The following is a 19,084-nucleotide window of genomic DNA, read 5'->3' as shown; positions in this document are numbered from 1 at the left end:
GAGCTTCGACAGCGAAACAACATCAAGCATTATCAGGCATCTTTTAGAGGCGATATCAAGGGCACTAAATGGAATTATTGGAGTCATAGCCTTCATGTGGCCTGGTAATACGTTTATTCATGGCATACAGAGTATTTAGGAGCTAGATCGGCATTTATAACGGCCAACGCGCCCACCCCACCCCTTCCCGATACGAATCGCACCAACAAGACTCTACCCAGCATTTCCTATAACACACAATGCCTGGCCGCTCGGGCACCCGTGCTTCCTCCGTCGCGTCTACTCGCAAATCCTCCGTCCCTCCTTCGACGACTGGCGCTAATGTGTACATCCCCGACGAGCCAGCGGAGCCAACAAGCTCCCCGAATTTGCGACCCAGTATCGTGGAGATATTTGCCGATGCGCAGCGCTCCACGACAGGCCATAGGAAGCTTGTTGTTAAACTAAGAAAAATCCAAGAAGGATGCTGTGGCATACGAGCTTCAAAAGAACAGGATAAGAAAGATGCGAGGCGAAATTCAGGCGCTTTTGGGGAGAAGGAAAAGCCTGCAGAGAGAGAGTTTAATATCGAAATATCACGATGTTTGTTACGGATTTTGCCCATCAAGAGGACTGAGCCTGCAGCAGATCGTGTTGTCAAGTTCTTGGGGACGTTTTTGACAGCTGCAACGGAGAAGGGTATTTTTTCAACGCTCCTTGCTGTATTCGATTGCAGATTCTAACAAAATTTCAGACTTTGGAATTTTTGGACAGGGCGATCCGGATGAGACCCAGACGTTGCCAGAGACGCCAACATCGAGGCTTACTTTTCAAGTCGTTTCTGCCATAATACCTTTCCTATCTACCAAAGAAAAAACTGTGAGATATCGGGGAACGCAGATCATTTCGCATATCGTCAACTCTTTAGATTCTATCGACGATGAACTCTACCATTTGATCAGACAGGGTCTTGTCAAACGAATTAGAGACAAGGAGGCAACAGTTCGCGTTCAAGCCGTGGTTGGACTTGGGAGGCTAGCAGGCAACGATGAGGACGACGACGATAACGATCAAAACGATGGCAACTCTGCTCTGGTTGATAAATTATTGGATGTGCTCCAGAATGACACTAGTGCTGAGGTCCGACGAACATTACTCCTCAACTTACCATTTACCCCTTCAACGCTTCCTTTCCTCCTTGAGAGAGCCCGCGACATAGATCCCGCTACACGACGTGCTTTATATTCTAAACTATTACCAACGCTTGGTGACTTCCGGCATCTTTCTTTGTCCATGAGAGAAAAACTTCTGCGCTGGGGGCTACGTGATCGTGACGAAACCGTCCGAAAAGCAACTGGTCGCTTATTCTACGAACGTTGGATTGAGGATTGCGCCAGTACTCAAAACCCTGACAAGTCCACGGAACAAAAAGATAAGCTAGCACCACCTAGTATTTCGGCTTTAACAGAGCTTCTAGAACGTATCGATGTTGTGAATTCTGGCATGGAAGGTGGCATCGCCCACGAAGCTACAAGAACGTTCTGGGCTGGTAGACCGGATTATCGTGAAGCTGTGGAGTTCGATCTGCCATTCTGGGAATCATTGACACCAGAATCTGCCTTTATGGCCAGAAGCTTCAACGACTTCTGTCGGGAGGAAGGTGGTGCTAAGTATGACAGTCTTGCAGATGAGAAAATGCCAGAGGTTACCGCTCTAGCATTTTACTTACATCACTATACCACGACACTACTATCGAGGCTTAGTATGCCCGAGCAAGTCGAAGGAAGCGAGGAGGAAACTATGGAATATGAATTCATTGTTGAGCAGCTTCTCCATATCTCTCTTACGCTTGACTACAGTGATGAGGCAGGGAGAAGGAAAATGTTCTCTCTCTTACGGGAAACACTGGCTGTTTCGAATCTTCCCGAGCAAGTCACAAAACTCACAGTCGAAGTCCTGCGGAATGTCTGTGGACCCGACTCTGCTAGTGAAGGGGAATTTTGCAGTGTTGTTCTAGAGGCCGTGGCGGAAGTCCACGATACGATTGTTGCTGAAGAAAGCTTTGTTTCTGCAAAATCGGAAATCAGCGATGAAAGCTTAAATAGAAGCCGTTCAAAAACTCCTGGGAATGGCAATGAAACCCCAGAGCCATTTGACAAGGAAGAAGCAAAAGCAAAGGTGCTTAAAGAGATCATGGTTAATATGAAATGCTTATACATTGCTCAATGCATGTTGCAGAATGTGGCAGGAAATCTGCAGGATAATGTTCATCTCGTGACAATGTTAAACAACTTGGTGATACCAGCAGTGCGTAGCCATGAGGCTCCAGTACGGGAACGTGGGCTGGAGTGTCTAGGCCTATGCTGTCTGCTAGACAAGGTACGTATCAATGCCGCCAAACCGATGGAGTGTCTTTACTAATCTGCAAAACGTAGACCCTTGCCGAAGAAAATATGAGCTTGTTCATCCACTGTTACAGCAAAGGCCATGAAGCATTGCAAGAAATGGCGCTGCGTATCCTCGCCGATATACTTACAGTGCATCATTCAATCCTTCTTCCAGTTACGTCACAGAATGACCCTAACTCAGTGACGCCGCCTCCCTTTCAAAAATCACTACTAAAGGTATTCGCAAAGGCCCTAAAGACAAACTCTCCACCAAGCATACAAGCAACTGCAGTGACCGCGTTAGCGAAATTGCTACTTACCAACACACTCTCACCATCTGGCCCTTCGGTACCCGCATCTATCAGGGAACTAAATGAAAGTTCCATCGATACTCTTCTCCAGGCCCTTGTTCTCTCATTTTTCCACCCTCGAACTCGCGACAACTTGTCATTAAGACAGGCTCTTACGTACTTTTTGCCTGTGTATTGTCATTCACGACTAAACAACGCTCAGCATATGCGGAAAATAGCCATTCCCAGTATCCGTGTCGTATTAGCTGCCGCTGATGACTTCTATGCTTTGGAAGCGGAAGAAGATAGCGATGGAGAAATCGACGAGGTGGTCGGCGAGAAAGAAGTAAAAGCGTTGATGGCTGGTGTTATAGGAATGCTCATTGAGTGGACTGATGATCGACGAATCATCGGCTTGAACTCCGATACGCCTTTGCCCGGTACATCGGAAGAAGTGGGACCACGGTTAACACCAAGCGAAAGTTTACATCTTGCTCTTGCAAGAGATATTCTGCAGCGTATTTTGGGCGTAGGAGGCTTCAGCTCTGCGCCCAGAGAAGAAAGGAAGCTTCTCCTTTCAATGATCGGAAAGTTATACCTGCCCGTGCCTCCGTCGCCTCCCTCCCGGCATGGCTCCCGAGCCCCTGAAGGAGCTGATGAGCGTGAGAACCACCGGTCAAGTATCAGGTCAAGCAAGTTGGACCTTGAGCCTGTAATTATCGATGATAGTGGAGAACTGCCTCTGGAAGTTAAAGAATTGGTTGACCAAGCCATTGCTTCTGGCGTTGCTTCAGATGCAACAGGAAGAAATGCATTGGTCAAGGTCAAGAATGCAGTACTGAAACTACTCGGTGCTTGTCGACCATCTGGGAAAGACGGTGGACGGGCGTCAGTTGGACGAGAGAGAGAAAGTTCATATGTCAAGGAAGAGCCTGAAGGTGACAGTTATCTGCACGAGACGAGAAGTATGGTTAGTGTTGCTAGTGCCAGGTCGAGTATAGCACCGAGTGAACTAGCCGCAGTAGACGAAGAAGAGGACGAAGATGATACAATTGTTTTTAGAGGCCCGGCTGATAGGAACTCGTTGGCATCGGACGCTGCCACAGTTGTCTCGGTGCAGAGTGAGAGGGGATAGACGGCCTCTGCACTCACGGCGGTTTTGATCACATTTTGATGCTGTTATGGGTCGGCTTGGAGTTCTTTCCTGTTGGTCTACCAGTTGGTTAGCTTGCGACTTTTGTAGAGAATCGAAATAATTCACTCGTTCAATACCTACTTTTCTAAAAGAAGATCCGATTTATATAACTTGGGGATGCCTTGACTTTCTCTTGACGTCAAATCTAGGAAATTTTCATCTCAATACACCAAAATAGCCAAATATAACTTCATGTTGGAATTCGATTATCACGGTGTACAGCAGTAAAAACTAATAGATAAACACATGGAACCCCGGCATCCTCGTGTACAAGAAAAGGGGGGATAGGTGGTTCCGATGAAGAAAAAGCTATCTAACTGCAAGCGGCACCCAATGAAGAAGTAATGATAAACGATAACAAGATAGAAAGGGAATCCACCAAGCCACACTCCAGAAACCGCCCACCATCCCAATGTTTACCAACCCAGTCGATAAAAGGCCAAAAAGCGCTCCATCCAACGACCAAAAAGCTAGCCCGCTTTGCCCAACTCACAAGCATCTCCGAAATAAAGGACAGAAATAAAACAAAATGAATGGAATCAAAAAGCTACATAAACAAGACTGGCTGAATATTGTTCAGGTGGGGAAAACTAGGCCTCCGTCGGGCTCCCAATTTTCCTACTTTTTTTATCCATATTTTCCCATGACCCATTTTCTTTTTGTACGATTCTATCGATATCCCATATTTCCAGATGTATCGTGTGCCCTTTTTTTGTTTTGCTCTTTTTTGGTATCCCATTGTAAGAATAATGCTTCACAAAATCTCGGAATGGGCAACGGGGATCTGCTAAATAACCAAAATGATAGCCCCGATACGCGATGCCGGTGCTCTCCAACCTGATAAAAAACAATTAAAAGCATAAAACTCGATTTAGCAATGCCGACCGTGAAACAAACCCGAAGCAATTCCGTTATCGCTCAATATGCTGACGATGGTAACGACGTGGCCGAATGGAATTCTCCCCGAGAAAAGGTATCTCTGAACGACACCGGGCTGAAGGTTTTCGTTACATCGGAAATGGTGAATCCAGTCAGAAGCTGCCTCACAGCAATGACTTCAAAAGTAAGAATGCAAAAGAAAAAGAAACGAAAGTAAAATAAGGAAAAACACTGGGAACCACAAAAAAGGGGAAGATGCTCTTAAAAAAGCACCATTTATATGTATAGGAAAAGCTCATAGCAATTTCCCAGGTAATCGAGACTTCGAGGGTTTGAGTATCGTATGGTCTCGAAAGACTTCGAGGCATGATAAATACCAGGTGAAGATGGATTTTTTGCTTTTAGTGAATAAACGATCATACCATATAGAAAATCCGACGTAGATGCTTAAGCCGTAAATCTTCTCGATTAATTATGCGGAGGACTTGCTGTTAGCAGCACCATTTCTACGGCCGTGAGTCTCCTCTGCAACTGTGAGGGAGCCGAGTCCGCTGGACAGGAATGCAAAAGGATCCGCAGAGGAATCGTTATTATAGAAGCCGCCATTTGCGGCACCAACGGATTGCTGGACGTGGTCAGCGCCAGTGAATGCGGCTTGAGTCGCCGGGTTTCCGAAGGACGTGACGGAGTGAGATGGCGCAGCGCCCGATCCGTATCCGGTGTTCATTTGACCCATCGGTGGGTAAGGCCCTGGTGCAGCTCCGAGTGGTGTAGGTAGTCCATAGTTGCTCGGAGGGGCAGCGAACTGCTGGCTAAACCCGCCGAAGCCTCCACCAGTAGATGGGAACGGAGCAGCGCCAGGGGTGCTGCTAATAGACCCAGGTCCCATACCGAAATTCGACGACGGATCCATTGGAGAAGGGAAAGCGGAGTCCGCCACAACAGCAGCTCCGGAGCGCGGTCCACCACATCGAAGACAGTTGATATTCTTGGCAAAGTTGTGATAGCCGCAGCCTTCACCGCCACACTTCCAATCACCGGCCCGAAACGGAACAACTCCTCCATTGCCTCCCATGCTTCTACCATGACCCATGCCGTGGCTACCATGATGGCCCATATGGTGAGGCGGCGGCATCATATTTGGTGGGCCATAGCTATAGGCATAGCCCATGGGGTCTGGGCCAGGGCCAATGGCAGGGTACGAGCAGCGGAAACAAGCGGTGCGGCGCTGGAAGTTGGAAAATCCGCAGGATGGGCATGTCCAATCCCCTGGACGGGGGCGATTCTTGCTTGGCGGGAAAGGGGTGAGTATCTCGGCGGCCCGATCAAGTACTCTGCTTGAGGAAGGGGACACCTCAATTGCCCTTTCGTTTAAAGCACGGCCGTTCATGCAAAGACTCTCTGCGGCCTATCCAGGATGATCAGTATCCGATACAGTGGGAAAATGGAACACCATCCAGCGGGATCGAAATAACAAACGTACCTCTTCATGGGACGAGAACACTGCGAATCCAGTGCCGGTAGGCTTATGCTGGTCTGGGGTACGCAAGGTCCAGAAAGCGATTGGACGCCCACCAAACTGTGTAAACCAACTCTCCAACTCTGATTGAGTGGTGTCATGAGGCAAACCACTCATATGCAAAACTTTGCTACGCTCCGCCAGGAACGCACGAACGTCAGCTCTAGCATCCATTGGCCTTGTCAGAATCTCAGGATGTTCATGTGCGGGCTGGGACTTCCTGATCAGGCCACGAAGGACTCGTGCTAGCGTGATGGCCTCCTCCATTGCACGTCGGGGAGAAGCGGGGGCTAGTGCCTGCAAGTGAAATGGAAGGTTATGTTTGATAGGAGCAGAGGATTGGACGGGTTCCACTTCTAAAGCAGCGCAGATATTGGCAAGGTCACTTGGGCCGAATGGAAGAGACTCGGGATGGTGCTGTTGCCATCGTTGATACTCCGTCCGCAGGTCAAAGGTACGGGAGTGTTGAAGATACGGGGGTAAAACAACAGCTTTATCACGAGCCTCACGTGGAAGCTGGACTCGCATGTCCCACGAGTCGAGCGTTACGAAAGCAAACTCGAGGTTCTTGGACACGAGGTGCTCCTGGGCGAATGCGTCGAACCGATTGACGGCATCACGAAAGGTTCCTGCAGAGCGAACATGCTCCCATGTAAGGGTAGTCAGGCTCGCTGATAACACATATTAGCAAATGATAACACATTGGCGGCGTAGAATACCGAAACATACTGCAAAGCGGAGTGATGGGTGTATTGACAGGTTTGACAAGCACGCTCTCCCGGTGGAGCTACGAGGCAGCATCAGTCAGCAAAGTTGTCGTCAGCAGGCGCAGATGGAGCTGGACAGACTGACCTCCTCGCAAGACTTTGTGTCCAGCAAAATCCACCCCAGCTCGATTACCTCTGCCGAATCCTTGGTGACATAGACACCATGCTCATCGCAGGTAGTGGACACATGGATGACAATGTAACGGTCCAGCTTTGGGGACGGGGACTGGAGGGACGAAGCCATTGCTGAGAAGGGAGGCCCAGGATTGCGAGAAGTAGTCCAAGCACAGTGTCAGAGCCTTGCCGCCGACGGATGCTTGATACAGGCGACGGGATACGAGGCGAGGGAGGTGCAGGAGGGAGGCCTAAAGAAGGGAGGAGAACAGCAAAACAACAGAGCAAAGCGCAAGAATTGAGCACGAAGAAGAACAAAAAGAAAGCCCAGAAACAACAGAAGCGAGAGCGTGAGGACAGGCGAGGCAGACAGGGCGAGGGAGATGAGAAGGGGGGAAGGGGAGGAAGCGTGAGAAGAGACTCGGATTGCTTGAGGTCGAGGAAAAGGAACAAGTGGAGGCGTTTTTTTTTCTTTTCGCGGGTGAGCGGTAACGGCAATACCAGCGTAACTTACCCGCCCCAACGCTCGACAGCCATCGAGACGTCGCGCTGGCAGCCCCGGCTTCACGCGCTCAGCACGGCCAGCAGGTCCAGCAGGTCCGCGGGCTCATGCCAGGCGGTGCGTGGTCGCGGTGCTGCGCTGTGCCGCTGCACTGTCCGTCCCTGCGCGCGTGGGCTGTAACCGAGTCTTCACCGGAGACGCTGCATCCCGTCTCCTGCGCAGCGGGGAGGGCGGCGCACCCGGCGCTGCCACCGAGAGTTTTACGTCCAGCGAAGCCATTACAGGCACAGATCAAATACGCCAGTCCAGTCTCTCTCTCTCTATCCCCTCGACGAAGCCGGTTTTGACCTGGAGACGCTGCGCCGCCCGAGCGCTACGGGCTTGCAGGCCAGCTCGGCCATTGGTGAATTCCGCGAAGATCCAGCCGTTCCGGCACCCGGGGCAGTCGAGGAAGATGGTGGGTAACGGGTGACTGGCCAGCATCGCTTGCTCCCAAAAATCAGACATGGTATTGGTTCAGGTCCACAGATCCCTGGTGCTTCACCGAAGTCCGGTCGGGTATACCGTACGGAGTACAGTGATATGTATGTACTGAACGCTTGGCCGGATATCCCGTACGGCGTGAGCAATTGGGAGAGACGCATCAGCGGTACCTGCTAGTATGTAACCGACGTTGTTTGCATGTATTGCGACAAAAATACCTAAATGTATTTAGGTGCCTCGTTGCTGAAGTGCTGTACATATATAAATGAGCTTCGGCCACGCTTATCACCCCGTCATCGCCCCTTGTAATGTACGCGAAATTGAAAGCAACTTTGGTAGAACCTCACGGTGAAGTGGCGGGGCAATCAGCCCCGTCCTCTCGCCCTGCGTCTCGCCCACATGAACCGTAGGTGGTACAACGACCGGACGTTGTGTATCCCTCCATGTTGTGATTAACGGCCGAGCGGCTGACAGTGTGAGAGTATAATGACTGATCTTTAATCTACCACCAGTAGTCTATCTCAATTCAAATATAATAATAGTGAGCCTTGATTCGCAGCTCAGAATCGTGAAGCTACTCGGGGATGCAACCTTCTCGGAATGATGCCCCTTTTCCTACGCACATAGCATTCAGTAGGATAATTATACCCCAGATTATTAGAGGCCATACGGTGCAAGTAGCCCAGAGAAATAGTTTTAATCGGTTCTCACCATAAACAATCTGCTCCTTTCCACATAATACTGATACTCATACTCCGTACCGACACTAAAGACAGACGGTGCAGTGGCTTGAAAAGTTGATCTGTTGGTGCATAGGTAACGTAGTGGATGATACTCAAGTTTGTAACTCATCAACGCTCAAACGGCCTACACAATGCGCCAGTCGGTAGTGGATTGCAGGCAGTGCTTCTGGACCCGCCACATTATTCCGTAATTCGGGCCCAGCTAGATTGAAAGTTGAATAGTAAAGAGTATCGAGAATATTCGTATCATGCAGGATAAATCAATATTAACGAGCCATGACACAATGATCGCCATCTGATCAGCTAGCAATAGTGAATTCCGAGTCATGAGCAACTGCACGATGCCTGAAAGACGAATAAGCTAGAAAATGCTGCCGTAGTGCTCACTGTGGTTACAGACAAAGGTCATCCGGGCACTTGGGAAGGGTCTGTTACCAATATATGATACTGGTTGTCGGGCATGTGATCAACCATGAGTAGGAGCGAGAGTGTAGAAAGGTGATTGAGGCAGCATGGCCGGGGCATAGTTCCGTGTTTTCGCCAATACTCCCAGTAAATAGCGGATATATGGATTCTTATATATACTCGCCTATCACTGGAGCAGGCCGGGTCATCAAACCAGTCTTTGCAATCTAGAAGTCTGGGCTGCTGGGAATCACCGGTAAATAAAAGAGAACAGTGGATATTTTGAAATCTGCAGGGAATATTCAAGTCATGATACCGGATCCCGCATCAGATAAACGCAGTTCTGCGATCATCTCACCTCAGACACGTTTCAGTGGCATACCGGGCAAAACACTCTTTTTCAGAAGCCAGCCCCCCACGTCGATTGTAACTAACTAGCCTCCGCATTTTTTTCCCCAAAGGACATGGTGGCTCCATCGAGCGGTAGATCTCACGGGAGAACTTGAAACGCGAGCTACACGTTAGTCGCTGTCCTGCTTGCCCACGACGCAAACACTTTGATACTCCTCAGCATATCAAAGCGAGCGACCGCCCTTCAACTGCAGGAGCTGGACCTGAGCAAAACGACACGGAAGGCTTTTAATCCGCTCCGCCATTGAATGACGGTGCTTACATAACACCCCCTCGGCCAATCACCGCACTCCGAGCAAGCGCTTGCATCACAGCCAGTTGTTTGCGCCGCCGGCCTTCACTTGTTGTTGAGCTGCAGATACCCTGCCCTCAGCGGCAAATGCCATTCTTTTCTGTTCCATGAGCTGGTTATCATTTTGTTCTCTGCTTGCAAAAGCTATATTCGTATAATTTTCTGATTTTTTTCTAATTACATTCAACATCGCTGCATACCCGAAACTTGGGTAGCCAGTTATGGGCTTCCTCAAGCGCATGCGACAGAAAGTCAGGGGCTCGGGGAAGGCCAAGAAAGACGCGCCCACCGATGTGTATCAGCAAGAATTCCAGCTGCAGTATCGGCTTAACCGGCAGACTCAAGATTGCACAAAGAACCTCCCTCTGAAAGTGTTCTACAACATCTTTACATATGTCTGCCCCCATTCGGCCGACGATTCTCTGACGCCGCTGGAAGAATCGATAGCTGGCGATGGCTGCATGCTATGTGATATGCGCAATCTTGCCCAGTGCGCACTTGTCTGCCGCAGATGGTACGGGGTCGCTCAAGATTTATTGTATGCACCTTGTTCTACCCCGCTCCGGTACCGTTTATGCTAACTTCGTGGGCTACCTAGATACCGCCATGTCCGTATCGATGCAGTGCATTACTGCGAGCTCGAGGTCATATTGGCGGCAAAACGAAAGAAATCCTCGTGGCTAAATAACAACGCATTGCCGCTAGACGCACCTAGAACCCGTTTTCTACTATTTATGCGAACAGTGAGGGAGTCCAAGGACCTGGGACAACAAGTGCTCTCGCTACGCATGCCATATATGACACGAGAATCTAGCAAAAGCGAGCTGGCACGGACGGTTTCTATTCTTCCTAACTTACGCTATGTCGACCTGCCGGCCGGGTTTTTCACCGATGACGCCTCATGCCTTACTCTTAAACTAGAATTAATGACCAGCTGCAGCGATCTTCGCCGTATGAAATACGCCCATGGATCAGAAGCCAGCTTTGCGAAAATACCGCAGAAGCAGCCATGGGCTAACGTCGAGGTGCTGGAGCTATCTAAGCTTTGCCTTGAACCAAACTTACTGCGTCTGGCACTCAGTCACTTCCCACAATTACAAGACTTGAAGTTGAACGATTTAGGATGGCTGGATAATTCTATTTCTGCAATCCCAGCTTCGTCACCTGGCCTCCCACCTCTACAACGGCTTACATTACAAGATACCCCTCAGGTCACTGCCAAGGGCCTGGTAACATACCTCTCTTTTCCTCAGAATCGCGATGCTTTGAAGCATCTTTCTCTTGTGAACACGGGAGTTTCCCCGCAGGAACTACACGAAATTCTTGAACACGCTACCTCTCTCGAAACACTGTCCATCATCCACAAAGTCACCAGCCCTTTCCCTTCTGGCAATATTCCCCCTCTACGCTCTAAATCCCTACGCCTCCTCCACTACGAAATCACCTCTGAGGCTTATGCCTACGGTGTGCCTTCTGTATCTTCTTCATACTATGCCTATCTCAGGTCTTCGCTGCTCACCGGCAAACTCACGGCCTTAAAAGAACTCTACGTCCGCGACGCCAATTTCTCCGAGACGCTCATGGCCTCCGCGCCGCCAAAACAGCTTGGCGGCGGTGAAAATGCACTTAAGCCCAGCGGACCTGGCCTTAACCAGATTCTGTCCGTCTATAGCAAAGGCGTAGACGAGACGGAGTGGAATTTTTCGACATACGAGCGGTTTTGTGGGTCCGAGCGGCGCACAAGCATGCTGCAGCCCATGAGCTGCCACGGGGCGCAGCTGGGCCCTACATGGAGTGGAAATGCTCGCGAGAGTGTGCTTCTGACGAATGGGTGTGGTGGGTTTCTGGCGGTGCCGTCGGAAGAACGGCCGGTAATACACAGCGGCGAGTGGCCGAATGCGGGTGCAAAGCGGGATTTATGGCGTTAGATTAACTAAGACTTTTGTACTGTAATGACTCTCGGGATGATATTCTGATGATTAACGAGCCTACGATGCTATTGCGATTTGTTTGTCTCTCCTGGCTGGATTGTATAGTCGGCCAAGTCAGCTTCCAGGCTTGTTTGGTTTGTTTGCTCGCCCTTTGTAGCTAGAGCGCAGCGCTAATCCCAAAAGAGCCAACGATGATGACTCATCGGCATACAGCCAATCAGCAGCCTCCACGCCCGCTCGCGTAACGCTAGCGTGCCGGGCGCTAGGTATAAATACTCCCGCCCCCGCCCGCCCTTCCGCAAAGTTTTTTCCCTCTTTTTTTTCCTTTCTTTCTCCATCCAAGTGCAAGGGTTTTACGTTTCCTGTGAAGGTTCGCCTGAGGCAACGTTTTTGCTAGTTGAAAACTACAAACCTAGACCACTCCAGTTGGTCTTCGGATCGGCTGGGAATTTTTGAAAAAAAAAAAACCTATCAAAGATTATCGTCCTTGTTGAGGGTTTGGAGATACCATAGTGAGTGCTCCCCCTCAGTGAGAGGAGTTCGCGGGCTTGAATCGGCCCTCCAAATTTTGTCATTGGGGGATCGGATCGCCTTGAACTTTTGGGCTTGCAGCATGGCTGCTGCTGGCGGATCTGGTCTTTTCACTGGTTTGGTCTCCTTTTTGGGATCTTGCAGAGAAGAGGATTGGTTTATGCCACATTGTTGTGTCTTGTCAGTACGCATACTCTTGCTCATCATTTTATCTTTGTCCTACATCTCACTAGAAATGCTCGCACAATCGACATTATTTGATTAAAATTGGCCAGCCGAACGCGCGGCCCTCCAGCCCCCTATTATTCATAAAAAACGTTTCATGTGGAAAGGAGACTAGGCCGCTACGTCACCAGCCAACCAAGCCAAAGAATGGAAAAAGATATCCAGCCTGCTATCCCTATGGTCCCAGTCCGATTCCACCCACAGTCATCATCAAATCACTAGGCTTAAAGTACAGTACATGGTATCATTGATTTTGCTCCCTGATTCATGCTGAATGCAAAAGACGAGGGACATCAAAATAAAAAGAGCCACAGGAAAAACCAACAAACAAATGAAAAAAAAAAAAAAAAAAAAATGAAAGGGTACAAAGAAGACGATTAGGCGTTTAGCCAAATACCACCTGCAATTACTACTTAAATTTAGTCCCGTTTCTCTCTATCGATCACAGGCCGACAATCCTCTCCGGCCCCTGTCTGCTCCACCGTGCGCAACAGGCTCCCGTCCGCAAAGCAACTCGGTTCCGTCATGTCCAGCAGCGGGCGGCTCCCGTGCCTGCTGCCCGTCGCCACGCCGCGGCCAGTCTCCGCGGAGCCCTGCGCATGGCCGACTTTGGCCTGCGCCAGCAGGCCCGTGGGGATGAACGGCGACTCGAGCGAGGCGGGGGAATTGGCCGACAGGGGCCGCGGGTAGGAGGACGTCGTGCCGCGCATGGTGTAGGAGCGCTGGCGGTCGCGCGGCACGGGCGGCGCGAAGGTCGTCGGCTCGGGCACGCGGGTGGTCTGCGACGACATCGTGCCGCTGCGCTGCATCGGCTTGCGCCAGGTGGTCGCGCTGGGCACGGCAATCGCGCCGGGGCACAGGTCCGGGCCCGTGGCGATGTCGATGAGCGGTGTGCCCGAGGGCGCGGTGATGCCACGGCCTTTGCGAGTGTGCTGCGGCGCCTCTTGGTAGGTGGGCGTCAGGTCGACGAGCGGTTTGGGGAGTTGTTGTTGTTGGATGGAGGATCTGGGGCGGTGGCCGGGTGGCGAGCGGACGGTGCTTGCGCGGCTGGGTGGGCCGCTCGACGTGTGTATGGGCCGCTCGGCGGAACGCGTGGGCATGTCCAGATGGCTCAGCAGGCCGTGTGCCGTGAACGGGTTGAGTTGCTCGGCCTCTTCTTCCTTCTCGCGCTCCCGCTCGCGCATGGCATGCTGGCGAAGGGTATACGTGCGGCCTAGCAGGCCGGTTGGCTCAAATGGTTCGGATTCGGCAGGCGGCTGTTGCTGCTGATGTCGGCTCGAGACCGTTTGGCTGCGTTCTCGCTTCACCGTGGGCTTCCGTTCCATGTGCATCAGAGATCGTTTGGGAGAAGACGGCGCCGTAGGGAGAGGAGTGTTGAAGTAATCGTTATTGGATGTCGCGCCCAAAATAAGCGGTCTTCTTGTTTGCGGATGCGCTTCATCAGGAGGTGTCGGTGGCTTCGAGGGCACTGCTTGAGCGGCGGAATTCATGGGCCTGAAACCATTAGGTTGGCATGGGATCGAATCAATCGAGAAGCGGTTCGAATGGAACGAGGTCCTGACACCCGCGCTGGCATGGAGATCAGGGGAGCAATCACTTGAGTCACCCATGATGCTGACCAGATACCAACTGCGCCATTCTTGCACGCTCCTATACCAGGCCTGAGCAGTTTCTGTGTCGCCAATGGAGAAGGAGTGGGCAAAATTGCCGCCTGCAACGAATAAGTTTGCCTTTTGCTGGCTTTTAATCACGTAGCAATACCGTTTGGGCGGCTTGACTCGACGGTATTCCCGGCTCTTCAGGCGGTAGATGTCGAAGTCGGACATGTGGCATATACTCGTGGGCTCCGCGCCGGGCTTTTTCGCCATCAACACGCGGCCATCCGATCGTAGGGTTATATATCGCTTGTCCCATTTCCCTGCGCGATGGGAGTGGTATATGTGGAACGTAGCGTCTTTAGGTTGTTTTCGTGGCGCGAATCGGATATCCAGGGCCTCGTCGTCCTCCTCCCCCTCCGAAGACGGGACGATCTCAAAGTGATTTTGCTCATCACTATCCCACGAGTTCATGACATCCCGAACATGTTCGTATCTGCGTAAAGGCCTCTCCAAGCCAAGTTGCTTGAAGCTCTCCACCAAGACAGCAGTTTTGGGGTCAATGTTTTCCTTCAGGCAGGCGAAGGCAGAGTGTAGGAGTTCCTGAGCTTTTGTAGATGGGGTGATTGGCAGTGTGACAAAGGCCTCATTGCAGGTGACCAGCACTTTTCTTTCGCCAGCGTTGACAGCGGACACAGGCGTGTCATCAGGTAGCACGCTCGGCAGGTCCTTTGGCTCAATCAACGTGGGGGAGGAGATCTTGTTCTTCAGTCCCTCTCTTGCGTCTCTTTGAGCTCTGGATGAGCCACTGGTATCAATACCTTTGAAGAGCGATAAAAACCCGCCTCTTCCTTTCACTAGCTTCTTGTTGGAGCTATGGCCATTGTGCAAGGCGGCGGCTCTTTCGTTTGCTAGCTGCTCATTGAGTGTGAGTTGTTTCACGTCCATTAGGGGAGTTTCTTCGTCTGTTGTGTTTTCCTGCTGCAATGGAGACTGAGGAGTAGCAATATTTTCAGGCCGCCGGCGAAGACTCTTGGACTGCGTGTTAGCGTCGTGTCCTGCGGAGTACGACAGGCGGTGGTGATGATGTCCGAGAGATGTTGGCGAGATACAGTCCTCCTTCTCTCGACGCCGGTCGAAGGAAGCTCTGCCCAGAATCCTGGAGAAACCGCGGAATCTTGGGCTGGATGGCTGGGAGAGACTCTGGCTGGGGATACCACGCAACGACGGCGAGCGGAGGTCGTTGCGGTCTTGCTGCTCCAGAGAAAGGTCGTCGAGTCGCGGGATATCCTGGCTCACCCTCGTACTCTCGACCCAGTCCTCGATGCGCGACTTGGTCTGGTGTGGGGAGACTGGAATCTGGGGTACGGGCGGAGGCGGAATGGAGGTTATGATCCTGGCGGGTTTGGCGTGTCGGTACCTGGACATGCTCCGTTGGATCGATTCATTATTATTATTATGATTACTCTGGGTTTTGGCGAGGCCGGAGAGGTCGTGTGCAGAGGCGGCGGGCAGCGGAGGGAGCGGCGGAGCAGCGCTGGCGGCCGCGGCTTTTCTCACAGATCGGTATCGCGAGAATTTGAGCGGCGGCTGCGGGACCGGCTGCACCTCCACGACGGACGAGGCGTTGTAATTCTGGTCCATGGCTCGGTCGCATGCGCGCAAACGGTCGATCTGCTACAGGGAGACAGAGGTATACATCCACGCGGTGGAGAGTATGTGTTGGGCGGTGGTTCTTGTTTTTAAGCGACAACAGCTGGGGCTGCCCACGCAACACCGGGCACGATGCGTCGCAGAATGTGCCCAATGGGATTCGGCCGCGAGAGAAGGCAAGAGAATTGGCGTTCACGAAAGCAAAAAAGAAGCAGAGTCGTTGGCAACCGTCAAACTCAAACACGGCGCGAGCAGCAAACGAGCGAACGGAGGGCGCCCGGCGCAGCGGAGGGAGGCGAGAGGGCGATAGTGAAGCACAGAGCAGCAGCAGCAGCAGCAGCAGCAGCAGCGAAGAGCCGCCTTCTTGAGCGGCGCGTGAAATGAAATGACGGGCGGCAGCGGCCGCGGCTCGGCGAGCTGATGTATCGGAATTCGCAGCAGCAAAGTTGGCGCAGCGCTGAGCTATCACGCAGGGTGATGTCACGCACGGCGCAGAGGGCTCGCGGCGATCTCGCCAGCAAGAGCAGGAGGGCGAGAGCTGAGGAAATAAGTATTAATATGGTCGGTTGGTCGCGAGACAAAAAGAAAGAAAAAAGGCCTCAGACACACCCGAAGGCTCCAGGGGGCCCTGAGGCCAGCCCGGGTTTTAAAATGAGGCCCTGCGAGCCCGCCACACCGCAACACCACACGGCGGCCTGCGCGACGGCCGGCAAACTAATAATAATAATGAGTTCACGAGCTGCGCATGGAGAACACGCATCGGGCTATCAAGCCTCGCCAACTAACTGGTTACCTGCTACGACGGCATCATACAAGTGCCACAAGGCCCCCTCCAACTCCACCGGCTAGAGAACCGCCAGGCCACTTTGCCAACCCCATCGGCCTGTCCGCCACCCAGCCAGACGAGAGATTTTCCGCCCAGCGAGAAACACAAACCCACTTGCGGTCCGCCGGACCTCTCAGATCAAGCTGCGAGACAAGAGCAATAATAATAATAATAATGCACCCGCGGAGGTTGGACAGAACGGCGCTGCCCCTGAAACGACGCCCCCCGTGCAGAAATCAGTGTCGATACGCCCCCAGCTCGCGTCGCCTGCGCGCCCGAAACAAAGCAGGGCAGTCAGTTAGTTAACTAGTCAACTAGCACACGCGATGCCGCTCCACTCGCGCCCGCAGGTAGGGAGAGGAGTAGTGATGCACATACCACCAGTCAACAAAATCCTGCGTGTGGACCGCAATGCCCAGCTGGCGCAGCTCGCGCGTCGACAGGTGCGTGTCGAAGGGCCGCTGCACGCCCGCGCCGGATGTGCCACCGGTCTGCACCCGTTCCAGTCCCGCCAGCGGCAGCCCCAGGATGTCTGCGAACCGCTCGCACATCGCGAACTTGGTCATCCTGTCCTCCGACGAGAACTGCAGCACCCTTGGCAGCGCCGCCGCTGCCGGCTCGTCCAGGTACCGCACCGCGATGTCGTGGCACACCCTGCCCACATCCTCCGTGTTTGTTGGGTACCGCTGCGACCAATCGTCCATGGGCACGCCCGTCTGCTGCGCTTTCCACACCGCGTCGATCAGCGTGTTGACCGCGCTCTCGCTGTTCGACTGGGCGTGCCCGTACAACACCGGCACGCGCAGGATGACTCCCGTGCCCGTCGCCCGCGTGGCCTCCAGCACCGCGAGCTCGCCGTCCCGCTTCGTCTGCCCGTAGATGTTCGGCGGCTCGGTGGGGGCGTCGGCCTCGTACGGCGCTTCCCCCTCGCGGCCGGCGAACACGTAGTCTGTAGAGATGTAGATGAGCAGGATGGACTTGGCCGCGGTCGTCTCTGCCAGAGCCCGGGTGGCCTCGACGTTGATCTTGCGCGCGAGATCGGGGTGGGTGTCGCATTGGTCTGGGAATCGATTGGCCGCGCCTGCGTCACATCAGCGAGCGAAGCCGGGGAAAGACAAGGCAGACGACGACTCACAGTGTACGACAACATGCGGCCTGTTCGTCCAGATCACGCATCAGCCACGTCCCACCACACGCTCGCTCTGTCGAGAAGCTTCCAAGCAGTCTAGACTCACCGCACTTCGTCCATCAGCTTTTCGATCTCCGCCGCGGACGTCAGGTCGGCCTTGAGGATTTCTGGCGGCGCAGCACGCGTGAAGCCCTGGCCAAACGTCTCCCAGTGGCTGTCCTTCTTGAAAGCATTGAAGACTTCGCGGCCGAGGAGGCCGCTGGCACCGGTGATCAAAGCTCTGCGCGCCATCTTTTTTTGTTCTCTGCAGGATTTGGGCTGCTAATGCTTTGCGGGAGGATCCGAACGCAGCGCGCGATGGCGAAGAGCCTTCAAGGATGCCCGCGTTCTTACGTCATGGCCAATCTTCCCCCCGCGCGCGCGCACGCCCCATATCAGCTCGAACGAGCTCGCAACGCAATGCAACGCACGCACCGCGGATCTGCAGTCCTGCATGCCTGCATGCCTGCTAGTTAACTACATGTCAAAAGAGGTGAGCTGGTGGCGGTTTCATGTGTGTGGGCATCCAGTGCGCCTCCAGCTCGATGCCTACGAACATGTCACATAGGGGGTAACTGCATACTTATTTAACTACATACATACCAGAAACACTGGGATGTCTGCAGCAGTGCAGCAACACCTGACACTGCATCAAAGGTTGAGCTCCCAGTGAGGTCAATTGCCCAAGAGACAAAATGGGTCCAATACCATTACTGCTGTAATCGCCATTTGCTCATTGCGAAGGGATCACAAGCTGTCATCTCCATGAAAGACAACAAAGCCCAGTGGCAGGCCATTAATGCGTCTTTGGGCGTCACAAATGTGCTACTTGACGGCTAGCAGCAGCTCTAGTATCACGTCTGCTACCAGAGTGTCTTTTTCTTTTACCTTGTGAGAGAGATCCTTTGAGGCCAAACTGGCAGATTTGATCCTCTGTCTATGCTTGCTTTCTCTTTTCCACGTTAAAGTACACATAAATCGAAGCTCCATATCTGTGTGCTTCCGGGATCAATATCACCAGGTCCGTTCTGTAAATTGCATTCTTTCAATGCCACTCTCAAGCCAGCTGCCCGAGAGGCTCACCCCCGCCACAAAAAGCGTGATGTCGGAAACCCTATTGCGATCCTTCAACAGTCAACAAAACGCAACGTAAACAGTCCGCCCCTCACCAGCACCACCACCTGCGATT

At 52.6% G+C, this 19,084-nt stretch overlaps 5 protein-coding genes across 5 annotated transcripts; 2 read left to right on the top strand and 3 right to left on the bottom strand.

Annotated features, from left to right (window-relative positions):
• Positions 1–239: 239 nt before the first annotated feature.
• On the top strand, positions 240–3,791 carry YCG1 (chromosome condensation complex Condensin, subunit G; the record flags this gene model as incomplete). Its single annotated transcript, XM_049249916.1, has 3 exons — positions 240–678; positions 734–2,358; positions 2,415–3,791. The coding sequence occupies 3 exons, from the start codon at positions 240–242 to the stop codon at positions 3,789–3,791; spliced, it is 3,441 nt and encodes a 1,146-aa protein (XP_049111076.1).
• Positions 3,792–5,202: 1,411 nt separating this feature from the next.
• On the bottom strand, positions 5,203–7,260 carry NRP1 (Asparagine-rich protein (ARP protein); the record flags this gene model as incomplete). Its single annotated transcript, XM_049249915.1, has 4 exons — positions 5,203–6,138; positions 6,214–6,920; positions 6,979–7,036; positions 7,102–7,260. 4 exons carry the CDS (start codon positions 7,258–7,260, stop codon positions 5,203–5,205), a joined length of 1,860 nt encoding a protein of 619 aa, XP_049111075.1.
• Positions 7,261–10,187: 2,927 nt separating this feature from the next.
• Positions 10,188–11,894, top strand: LOZ57_000817 (uncharacterized protein; the record flags this gene model as incomplete). Its single annotated transcript, XM_049249914.1, has 2 exons — positions 10,188–10,504; positions 10,565–11,894. 2 exons carry the CDS (start codon positions 10,188–10,190, stop codon positions 11,892–11,894), a joined length of 1,647 nt encoding a protein of 548 aa, XP_049111074.1.
• A 1,178-nt stretch (positions 11,895–13,072) lies between these two features.
• Positions 13,073–15,892, bottom strand: LOZ57_000816 (uncharacterized protein; the record flags this gene model as incomplete). The annotated part of the gene is made up of 1 exon (XM_049249913.1): positions 13,073–15,892. One exon carries the CDS (start codon positions 15,890–15,892, stop codon positions 13,073–13,075), a length of 2,820 nt encoding a protein of 939 aa, XP_049111073.1.
• Positions 15,893–17,041: 1,149 nt separating this feature from the next.
• LOZ57_000815 (uncharacterized protein) lies at positions 17,042–18,147 on the bottom strand (the record flags this gene model as incomplete). The annotated part of the gene is made up of 3 exons (XM_049249912.1): positions 17,042–17,808; positions 17,863–17,882; positions 17,963–18,147. The coding sequence occupies 3 exons, from the start codon at positions 18,145–18,147 to the stop codon at positions 17,042–17,044; spliced, it is 972 nt and encodes a 323-aa protein (XP_049111072.1).
• Positions 18,148–19,084: the final 937 nt, after the last annotated feature.

The sequence above is a fragment of the Ophidiomyces ophidiicola genome (genome assembly GCF_022830035.1).
Source record: "Ophidiomyces ophidiicola strain CBS 122913 chromosome Unknown scaffold_2, whole genome shotgun sequence".
In the NCBI taxonomy this organism is placed as follows: domain Eukaryota; kingdom Fungi; phylum Ascomycota; class Eurotiomycetes; order Onygenales; family Onygenaceae; genus Ophidiomyces; species Ophidiomyces ophidiicola.
Note: the sequence above shows the minus strand (reverse complement) of the source record. Positions and strands in the feature narration are given on the sequence as shown.